General features: G+C 36.1%; 1 protein-coding gene across 2 annotated transcripts in view; it reads right to left on the reverse strand.

The window, feature by feature from the left end:
* LOC149822381 (serine/threonine-protein kinase PCRK1-like) overlaps nt 1-12,277 on the reverse strand; it is a 49,064-nt gene that overhangs the window by 11,892 nt on the left and 24,895 nt on the right. For both annotated transcript variants that reach the window (XM_089980730.1, XM_089980729.1), the window contains one exon: nt 7,230-7,490. In XM_089980730.1, the coding sequence (XP_089836856.1) occupies nt 7,230-7,490 (261 nt within the window). The remainder of the gene's footprint in view (nt 1-7,229; nt 7,491-12,277) is intronic.

Raw genomic sequence — 12,277 nt, forward strand, 5'->3', positions numbered from 1 at the left:
AATAATGAACTTGGGAGGGGGAAAGAACGTTTGGGAAAATCCTTTAATGAGGAAGGTGAAGAGGCAGCATCAAGAATGGAAGATGGCCTGCCGTTTTGGGCAGGCTATAATGAAAAAAAAAAAAACGGTAGTTGGTGAGACTTTACAAAATTCGACCTTCTGGAGATCAATCTTTCTATCCCTTCACGTTTTCCATTATCAACCGAGGTTTTTCCATTTTCGTTCTAACCTCACCTCCATTAGCTCTGAGGGAAACCTTGCAAGGGATCATTCGATGCACGTGAGGAGTAGAAGCAAGTTAACCTCCGAACTATGGTCTTCAACGAGTCGCTCCTCCACCATTAGAGACGAGAACCATGTTGTTTTTGTCACTACGAGAGAAAAAAAATGTGTGAGGTCGAACAAAGCTCAAATACAGGTTTTTCTATCTTCACAAGGTAAGGGGCCTTGTATCACTATGCATGTGTTTGGTGTCTTGTGAGACACGTATGTTGATTGCATCTTACTCTCAATTTGCATCTAAGATATTATGATAAGCTTTCTCTGAGCCTAGCCTGAGATGCGCAGTCATACCAGTTTCAATTTGTTTTAGTTATTATTACGTCATGCCCCTATATAGTATATATGTGACTAAAGTTTATTTGTGATTATAGGTACTGGATGTTGTAGATCGCCTTACTTAGGCTTACCTTCTGATTCCTAGTAGTTGTGAGAACATGGAAAAGGAACAAAATGTAAAATGTATTGTAATGTCAAAATTTTCTATTTCATGTTCTAAATTAGGTTTTGCAGTATTTCATATGAATTGGAGCTCAAAAAAAAAATATCTCATTTAGAATGTGGTGGAGTAGAGTACCTTGAAAGTGATCCACTCAAGGTGTTCACAAGGTAGGCTGGAAGTTATTCTTGTAGAGTGGTGCAACTTAAAAGAATAAATTCATGTTAGAAGCCAGGTGTGGATTAATACGTTGACTAAAGGAAAAAGAAAACCCATGTTTTGGAAACTTGAGATGTTTTTGGACTTCTCTACAGAGAAGAATGTAGAACAAACTGTTCCTAATCTGGTATGAGATAAGCTAGTCTAACTTGATGCTCGCACAGTAATGGCTACTGCATGGTCAATTACATGTATCCCATGTTTATCGCTGATCCTTGCATTCAGATTGTCTTTCCTTTGTAGCCTGTGCGTGAGTGAATAATGGGTGAAAAACTTTCTGGTGCGCCATCGCTTTTGTAAGCTCCAAAAAGGCCTATGCTGCAAATCAGCTTAGTCATGTTCCAGACTGATAGGTGATCTAAAAAGTTGGCCTTGGATGAGGCTAGACATATGCAGAAAATATGCAAGTGTCTAGGTGAATAAACATCTACAATCATCATACTGAGAAGCTGTTAATGCCATTAACTTAAAGAATCTATAACAGGGAATTTAACAGCTATTATCTAGTCTTTTTGTTTTGATAGCTTAATCTTGTTCTATACCATTATTGGTTTTGAAGTTCTGGAATTTTCATTTTTATTCAGCCATGTCATTGTTTGGCATAAAACGTGTAGTTAGTGGTTGTCGATTTTCCCATGTGGTAAGTTGCTAAAAGTTTCATTTTTGATCAGCACGTATTAGTGATGAAATTATTAGTCAAGCTTATGGATTTGTTCATGTTAGAAAACAAGATATTTTCCAGTAGAAAAAAAAAATGCATGATTAGATGCTCATAGTGTCATAGTGTGTGCACTATTATGTTTCTAGTATGTAGGTTACTTAGATTTGGGCAAACAGCAAATAGATATGCATGACCATATCTCATCGGGTGATAAATTGTACATTATCATATTATCAGGGTGAGAATAATTATATATCTATGAAAATCAGAAATAAAGAGGTAAGATCAAATTTTTATTGTAATTTATTAATGGTGACATCTCCCAACAACCACCAACGTAATAATATTGAGTACAAAACTTATAACATGATTATTAGAAAATAATGCTCAAACCAATACAGTGATGTATTAAACTGAGTACATACGGGTGGCACGAGACATTGAAATCTGTTTCAATGTATAAATGAACAGAGTATGTGCAATATACAAAAATGAAATTCAGATCTGTTAGGTCTAGACCCAAAGTATCTTAACGCTAATGAAAAAAAATATTTCCCTCTCAAATTCGGTACGTGTGCGTGGGTGAGTATTCAATAGATTTGTTGCACTGAGACTTGGTTCTTGTAGTTGCATAATAGTATCTCAGCAACATTCATATTTATGAGATTTGTTTTGATAGTAGTTATCTGGGTTCACCAGTGGAAAAAAAATATATATCTGTCTCTTATTATCGGGCTACGTGGTTATACACCCCAGCATGCATATCCACGACACAGGTTAAGGGGGGGTTTAACACCAGAAACGTCTGGTCCAAATGCTTAGAAGTAGGAGTTGCTCTCATATTACAGCAGGCCACAGGTCGGGATAAATCGACCTGTACGCGTTCGGTTAGGAATAAGCAAATTCCCCTTGTAAAAATATTGACAGGGTGTAAGTGCATCGTTTGGACCAAGGTAAGTATGATTAAATGTATACAGAATTTTTTGAGAGAAGTGAAACCCTATTAGCTATGAAATAGCCAACGTCAGTTTGGTAAATCCATGGTCTGAGTAAGTGCCATCTTGGGTCTGACCCTAGTGGTAAGGGCAGGTCGTGACCCACTTCGCAGGGCAGCACACGCTGCTCCTGCTGGTGTTGTCAGCACCACTCATGCCAATGGCACCGCTGGAAAGCCCACGACATGCCATGGGACTCTATCGACCCTACTCGGGTGGTGTGCTGCCATGTTTTTGGTTCACAGTCAGAGTAAGTGTTAGGTTGGCTTGAGAGCTGCAAACCGTTACAACACTACGTGTTATCTCTATGGGGTTGTTGCGGTATTAGCTTGACTTACAAAATATATGTATTTCCTTGGTTTGGTAGGAATTTTATATCCGATTGATAATTAAATTCGGGTTGTTCACTTAGTTGCACATTAAGTCGGATGTGGTAATGCCTAAACCTGACCCGAGTTAGGTTAAAAAAAATATATATGTATTCATACAGGGATTTTCTATAGAGACCTTCCAATATTTAATATTAGATATAGCATGGCAACTACATGTTGATGAATAGTCGCATACAGATGATGGTTTCAAGAGTATAAAAATACATATAATAAATCCCTTTGAGCAATGAGGGTTTTTATGCAATCTTTAGATAATAAGGGCTTGAATTCGAAAGTCATCAATCTTATATACATACTCATTTTTGTTCGACTACCTAAATTAATATGGGAATTCAAATGGTTGTTGCTATCACCGTGTACACACACTGGGACATGGTTGTACGTATTAAGAATGTATGTATTGAGGATTTGACAAGATAACAATGATGTAGTTACATCGCCTGTGGTTTTGTATGTGGCTTGTGGTTAAATACACATTTTTATTATAATGGCACTAATAGAAGAAAAACTACAATGGCACAATGTTACAAATTAAAACTGAGCATGTCAAATCCTTGTGATGCCATCTAGGCACCTATGATGCTATGAGAATTGCATATAATTGAATCAAGATTTCATGTTAGGACATGTTTATGTGCTAGCAGATCTATGCGTTCTGCAAAAGTTTGCATACATGGACAATTTCACGTCATGATCATGTGAAAGCTTAAAATCGAGCTTGCAGCTTCGCAGCAAGCTGATAGTGCCATACGAGCACTTATGAATTGTTAAAATTGGTTTATGCCATGTTGCGGCACAACCAGAGAGGTACGATATGTATACCCTAGTACCAAAAACACAGCTTAACTAATACACAGTGACATAAATGAAAACTCCAGACTCTGGGTATACCTGAAAGACGGTATATGTTACCAGTTTATATATTTGGGATTCTGGGTATACCTGAAAGAGGGTATATGTTACTGGATTTTCCCCATAGTGTTGGGTACACCTGAAAGATGGTGTATGTTAGTGGATCCAAACAAAAGAAGAATGAAAAATACACACATAAAAGTAATAATGAAAAGGGATACTGGGTATACCTGAAAACGGTATATGTTACTGGTTTCTCAGGGCTCTGGGTACACCTGAAAGACGGTGTATGTTAGCGGACCCATGGTCTACCTTGGAGAGGGTAGATGGTACAAGCTCCGTGGGACAATTTTTGTTTTGGTGAGAGCGAGACGTCTCACCCGGTCCCCAGTCCTCGGAGTTAGGGGGGCCAGGACTATCAATTTGTCCTAGGTGGTAGATCCAACTCTTCTGCAGAAGTACAGGGTGCATCCTAATTCTAGTTCTAGCCATTGGGGAGTACTCTCTCGGTCGTGAACCGTCCCCTTTGGATATCCGTACGGCTAGTCACACGGGTTATAAAATAATAGACCCCCGTGTGGTCTCGGTCCGCTACGATGTCGAATGCCTGTGCGTACCCACAGGGTAATTAACAAGATGAAACATAAAGTTAGTGCATTAAGAAAAATCTTCAAGTAGTTGCATACTGCTTGATGTTGAAATTGTTGGAGTAAGTCCTGTAGAGCATGATTCAAATTGGTTTTCCTTTACATGGAAACTGTGATAACTTATTAACAATGTGTTGAATAGTGATATTTGTGCTTTATGCACACTTTACATGAAATGCTTTAGTTAGGTCAGGTGTACATCCACATTAGTTTAAAAGTTATTACTTAAATGAATATGGTTTATGCATATGATGGATCGTGCTTTGATGTTGATGGAATATATCATGAAATGTTCGACTTTATTGACCTGTACATTTATCAATTGTTAAATGGTTATTAGTTCTATCTAAACTTGTTGCACATATACTTGTACACATGACACTGTGCACATTCATATGGATATTATGCTTCTTACTCAGACGTGGTAGTCTGACTCTTTCTGAATTAATGTTTTTCAGGAAACGGTATGACGAGCAATTGTGGTCATCGTTGCGGACAGTGCTATGTGACCATATCTTCTTCGGATGTCCTGAGGATTCCTGACTTGTAATAAATCATCAAGTTGTAAATGATAACTTGTAGTATTTCAATGCAAGAATTTATTTTAATTAAATGCCTTGAGTCTGTGCTATTACTTGTAACCCGCCCAAATAATTTGAATAAGGATTTAATAAAGTTTTCCGCTGTTGTTTAGAAAAAAAAAATTTATTCCAAAATTTTCAAGTTAAATATTTGGGGCGTTACATAGCAGCCTTCCTTTTATCAAGACCAGTAAAAGAGACTTTATCTCAGACTTGACTGCCTATTGAATACTAGTAATATGCCCTCATGCAGAACTTTCATTTGCCTCTGTTCTAAACTATTTCATCACAAGGTTCTCCTCCTTGTAGGGTGCATAGATCCATCCATAACTCAAGTTTCTCTTTTTGTTAATCCTCCCCTTGAAACAACTCATCAATCTTCCAAAGTCAACATTAGTTGAATTGAGGATGGAGTTCTCACCAAGTGCCAGGAAAACTGAATCAAAAGAGTTTCCTCCACTACCATCAATCAAGCCAAAATCATCATATTCTCAGGCCCTGCCTTAGCTAAGAATCCCTCAAATAATAAGAATGGATAACCTACCAAACTTCCATAAATCAGATTGTTGCTATCTTATTGAATTTCTAATCTACAAATAAGCAACTGTTTTGATTAGGAAGTCCACCACCTATCCTTTGTTAGCACCACCAGCATCCATCTATGAGGTGTTGATCAAGTGTTCTACTATTCTAATTGTTGTACCATTGCATATATAGCAAGAGATACAGAAGAGGACAGCAATCGTAAGGTTTCTTTGGCCAAATCCAATGGGAAATGATAGTAACAGTCAAATAGAGTTAACTAAGGCAAGGTGTCAAGACATGAAACATACCTTATGAGCCATTAAATCAATATTAACATAGGGAAGTAATAATTGACGCAGAGGTATTAGCCTCCCATAGGTGCCTAAGTGCAGCTATGCAACATCTAGGCATTTGCCTAGAAACCAATATAAAAATTAATAGTCTTAAGTTAAGGCCAATTAAAATCTGTATAAAATTATTGAACTAGAATTTTCATATTCGCAAACCTAAATAAAAAAAACACAGGCAGTTTTCAAATGGCCCACCACCATCTAGACGAACTGACCTACAACCTCGGCGTTGCTAGGCAATAGGTTGCAGAAATATGCACCTAGGCATGATACTGACGGCCAAGATCAATATCTAATGTAAATCCACCCCTTTCAATGGAAGTGACCATCAAATTACAGCATGTGGATTTGCTTTTGTTTTATTAGAATTGGCGACATTTATTTTGTCCACTAAGCAGCCCATGCGAGTTACTTTGGTACTTAATATACTTGAAAAAGGCATGGGCTTCTCTCCCAACTTGGATATAAAAGAAAAGGTTGTCATAGTCACTTTACATTGCTTGATGGATATTTCTTATAATCATGATCTCAGTGAATCATCAATATGCTATTTTGGCATATTTCTTCCTTTTTCTATTTTCCTTTCTTTTTGTTTATCTGTGCTTTCTGTTTCTTATTTCTTCTCTTTTGTTTCCCTCAGACATGACCACCATGGATGGCTAGTTCTCTGGTCTCTCCAATAACATTCATTACTAGCTGCGGCCACATGCAAAAACAGTCATCTCCACATGCAAAAACACCATGGATTTCCATATCTTTCCTACATAATTACACAGAAATCATATTATATATAAGAGTAATGTGTAGCTTCCAGACCATTTATCTCCCAAACTAACCCAGATCCCTTTAAAAAACATACTTGCATGTGTTTTTTGCTTAATCTAAATCCATAGATGTGATCTCTATGCTTTATTTAGTAGAAAACATATATTAGTTTAAACAATTTTCATGTTTAGATGTGCTTTTAGCTCAACAAAAAAACATCAACAGTTCATATTACACAAAAAATTGATTAACTAAAGTTCAAGAAATCTTGTTAAATTTATTCAATCCAAAGCATGATTTTTAGAGAATTAGTAATGATAAACACATCTACATGTTTGGATTAAGCAAAAAAAGCATGCAAGTATGTTTTTTAAAGAGGTCTGGGACAGTCTGGGAGATAAATAGTCTGGAATCTATACATTACTCTGTAGTATAGTATGATGCAAACTGCATTACAGGTCCATAGATGGGACTGAAATGAAACATCTAGACTTGAGATAGACCAATTAAAACAAATGACATACCTGAAAATCCATCTCTTCGTGGAGGTAAGTTAAACCACGAGCTGCATCCAAGGCTATCGTCAACCGTGTAGACCATGGAAGTGGCGTAGATGTACGAGAAGATAAGTGGTACTCAACACTTCCATTGGGCATAAATTCATAAATGAGAAGCCGCTGGATTCCTCTTTCATCATCTTCAGCACAATAACCCACTAATTTGACAAGATTTGGATGCTCAACAACTCCAAGGACATTTACTTCTGTTACCCATTCCTTGTGGCCCTGAGAAATAAACAGTGAAATAAAAGATGACCATTAAAAAAATAACGGGACCATTAAATAAGCAGGAGAACATTTATTCAGAAAGCTACATTGTTTTTTTACCAAGGTCGCACACCTATTAAAAAAGTTCAACCAGAAAAGCACACATTATGATTATCAGCTTCAAAGGAGACTAAGTCATCCAAATGAAGAAACACAAAAAGAATCAGGTAAATCCAATATATAAACAATACTTATGACCATGCTCTATATATCAGTGTATGTGCATGCATGTGTGCATGCTAATATATGTATAACTTGTAAAAGATCCTTTGTGAAAGATCCTTGCAAACAATCAAGTTTTCAAATAACTTGATACTTCAAATACTTCAAGACATATGATAGCATAAAATAGTATTTAAATGCTTTACACCACAAAAAAAGGGAAGTGCAACAAATGCACTGTTTTTATAAATAAACGTAAGGAAACAAAACTCCTTTCTATATGACACTACTTTACAATGGGCTCACAACCCTTATTTATAAGCTTAGCAACTCATAAGAGCCGTTGGGCTGATTTCAATGTACAGAAATAGTACATTAAAAAGCTAAAATAAAAAAAAAAAAGTTACAAAAATAAGAAAAATTAAAAGGAAGAATTACAATCATATTCAACGACATGAATTTGTGTAAAATGACTAAAATACCTCTACAACTAATACAAGAAAGAAATATATATTTTATATATATAAGTAGATGGATATATATACATATATATGAAATAAATATGTATATGTATCTTCTTTTATACATATAAAATATATATTAGAAAATACATTGTCTTATGGATTACAATTTAACACCCCCCCCTTAAACTTAGGGCATAAAGACCGAAAAATTGCCAAGAAGGAAGTTGAATCGCGGAGACCACAACGATTTGGTGAAGAAATCTGCTACTTGATATTCTGAAGTTACATATGAAAGATCTATGACTCCTTTCAGATATGCTTCTCGGACATAGTGACAATCCATCTCGATGTGTTTGGTCCGCTCATGAAATGTGCGGTTTTTGACAACATAAATTGCACTCTTGTTATCACAACATAGCTTGGTGGGCACTTCTACATTAATCCTCATATCTTCTAGTAGCTGATGAATCCATACAATCTTCATGGTAGTAGTTGTCATGGCTCGGTATTCAGCTTTGGTAGAGGATAACGATACCTTTTATTGTTTCTTACATCTCCATGAGATTAGTGAGTCTCCTAAAAACACACAAAAACCAGTGGTGGAGTGACGGTTATTTGAATTACCTCCCTAATCAGAATCAGTATAAGCTATTAAATTTAATTCAGAGGAAGATGATAAGAATACTCCCTTATTCAACGATCCCTTTATGTATTTGATGATCCGCAGAATTGCACTCATATGAACGAATGTTGGTGCATATTGAAATTGGCTTGCAGTATGAACTGCATGAGAAATATTTGGTCTAGAAATACTAAAATACATCAAGGAGCCTACAAGTTGTTTGCAGAGAGTGGGGTCTTTGAGAAGAATTTTATCATCAATTTTCATTTTGGTTCCTACTATAGCACGATTTTCACAAATTTTATCATCTGTAATACCTGACCTGTCAAGAATCTCCGAAGCAAGTTTAGTTTGGGATAAAAAACTCTATGTGAATATGCAACTTCAATTCCCAGAAAGTAGGTCAGAAATCCTAAGTCAGACATTTCAAATTTATCTTTTAAGATATATTTTATGCTCTTAATTCCTTTAGAGTCGCTTCCAATTATTAGCATATCATCAACATATAGAAGCAATATTAATATTCCTGCGTTGGATTTTTTGACAGATAAAGCGGTGTCAGTAAAACATGAGGAGAAACCAATTTTCAACATTACAGAGTTAAATCTGTCATACCAAGTTTTGGGGGCTTGTTTTAGTCCATAAAGTGCTTTCTGGAGATGAAGTATTTTTCCTTTAGGAGTATTCATTCCTAAAGAAGCATTCATATATACTTCTTTATTAAGATTGTCATTTAAAAGGGCATTTTTAACATCCATTTGATAGATGTTCTATTTTTTAATAGAAGCAATGGTAATAAGACATCTGACAGTAACCATTCGTGCAACAAGGGCAAATGTTTCTTCATAGTCAATATCGTATTCTTGACTATATCCTTTGGCTACTAGACGAGTTTTATATCTTTCAAGAGATCCATCGATCTTGGTTTTAACCTTAAACACCCATCTACATCCTATGGTTTTCTTACCCTTAGGAAGATCTTGAAATTCCTAGGTCTTTGCTTTTTTTAGAGCTCTAAGTTCATTATCCATAGCTTCTAATCATTCAATACTTTTTTGGCTTCTTCAAAGTTTTTGGGTTCTACATATGAGTGAATGGCACTAAGGCAAGCTCTATGTTTAGGTGTGAATGAATCATAAGAAATGAACCTAGAAGGGACTTTTTTATTTCTCTCAGTTTTTCGTAGATTTTCCTTATTTGAAGAGGTAGTTCCACTAGATTCGTTATATTTTTCTATTGTACTTTTAAAACTATTTTTATCTCTATGGGAATATGTGATAGGATCTCTAAATGTTCCTTCATCAATATGTTGATAGGTAGGTGGGTGTAATAAAGAGTTATTTTCCTCAACTTCATTATCACTAGAGTCATTATGTGGGAACTCATCACCACTAGCATCATCATTTCCAGATAATAACTCAAATAAAAAAGGAATAATCCATATTTTCTTCATAAGGTTCACATCTTTCAAAACCAATAACATTTTCCAGAAAACTCGCATTTCTGGACACATATAATTTGTCGCTTTTAATATTGTAACATTGAAACCCCTTTTGAGTTTCGGAGTAACCAAGAAAAGCACATGTGATAGCTTTTGGTGAAAACTTGTCATTCTTATCCGTAAGAACAAAACATTTGCATCCAAAAATTCTTAACCTATTATAATCGGGTTCTTTTGTGTACAACATTTCAAAAGGCGAAATTTTGTTTAAGTTTTTGGATGGAAGCCGATTTATGAGATAGACAGATGTGAAAACTGCCTCAGCCCAAAAATGTTTTGGCATGTTTTACGAAATAAGAAGTGTTCGAGTAGTTTCAATAATATGTCTATGTTTTCTTTCGGCTAATCAATTTTGTTGAGGTGTTTTCGGACAAGATTTTTTATAGAGAATACCATAACTTTCAAGATATCTTTTGAATTCTTCCAGAGTCAGTTCTAAGAATTTTCAAGTCACCGTTAAATTGGTTTTTGATCATCATATGATATGTTTTGAATGTCATAAAAACCTCATGTTTGTGCTTAAGAAAAAATATCCAACAATATCTAGTGTAATCGTCAACAAAAATCACATAATACGAAAACCCTCCTTTTGATAAAACGGTGCCGGTCCCTATACGTCCGAATGGACAATTTCAAATGGTCTTGTTGTAAACATAGATCTTTGATTAAAAGATAAACTTCTCATCCTTCCAAGAGTACAATCATTACAAGTGAAATCACTTTTACAAAGATGTTTAACAAAAGGTAAATAGAAAATTTTAACAATATTGGGATGTCCAAGCCTTTTATGTCATACATTAATATCTTTATGTTGGACAACATTAAAAAAGGGTTTTTTGAAATTTGAAGAAAGTCGACATAGTATAGATCAGAGTTACCAGTTGAGGAAGCGGAAAGCGATACGGGAATCGGGAGCGGAAAGCGAGGCACTTTCAAAAATTTAGGAAGCGGGGAAGCGTGGGACCACTTAGAAGAAAATTCTGAACCGTCTCGGAAGCGTCCTAGGAAGCGAACCGGAAGCGACCTTGGAAGCGAACCGGAAGCGAGGGGGAAGCGAAAAAATGGAAAAATGGGGAAGCGAGGAAGAAGCGTGGGTGAAGCGAGCTTTATATAAATAGGAAGTGTGTTTCCCATAAAAGGGAAGCGCGCTTCCCAAAAAAGGGGGACGCTTCCCCTCACGCTTCGGAAGCGCGATGTTTCGCGATTCCGAAGCACGCTTCCCCTTTTACTTAGGCGCTTCTGGTAACTCTGGTATAGATCTTCCTTCCTAGAGCCTTCCCCAATCAACTTCCCGGACGGCGATCCTGTATCCAACATTTATCAGATGAGAATTTTATATCACATCCATGATCCGAGAGTTGAGAGACCGAAAGCAAATTTAAGTTTAATTTTGGTATAAATCTAATTTTTTAGATAAAAAAACCTTGTTTTTCAAAATTTCCAATTCCTTTGATTTCAAGAGAAGTTCCATCCGCGGTTGAAACAAAGGATAGAGAGGAATTTTTTAAATATTCGAAAAATAAGCAAATACTTGAAGACATATAAAAGGAGGCACCCGAATCTAAGAGCCAAGAAGTCTTACCGGGATGAGAGAAAGTTGTCATGGCGGCTCCGAAAATTGCCCCCTTGAGAAGAGGTTGAAGTGCTTCCACATTTTGATGCAAAGCGAGAGCTCTATTGGAAGATGAACTTTCTTCCTTTTGGGGTTGGGATGTGGTAGCTCTTAAGATATACATATGCATATATGTATATATATACATATACATATATGTGCTTAACTGTAAACCAAAATACCATCAAGGGTATTTCGGTATTTTCACTGTAATAGGCGTCAGCCCATCAATCTATTTTTCTTTTTTTTGTTTTTCACTTTTTACTTTTTTAACTTTTGAAGTACTGGGAACGGCTCCAAAGTAGTTGTTGGAGCTGCTCCCAATAGTCATCTTCTGTGTATGTCAAGGATCTTCAAACGAGGGAGACATTCGCTGAAGGGGAG

The sequence above is a fragment of the Nuphar pumila genome, chromosome 11, assembly GCF_984573655.1.
Source record: "Nuphar pumila chromosome 11, dmNupPumi1.hap1.1, whole genome shotgun sequence".
In the NCBI taxonomy this organism is placed as follows: domain Eukaryota; kingdom Viridiplantae; phylum Streptophyta; class Magnoliopsida; order Nymphaeales; family Nymphaeaceae; genus Nuphar; species Nuphar pumila.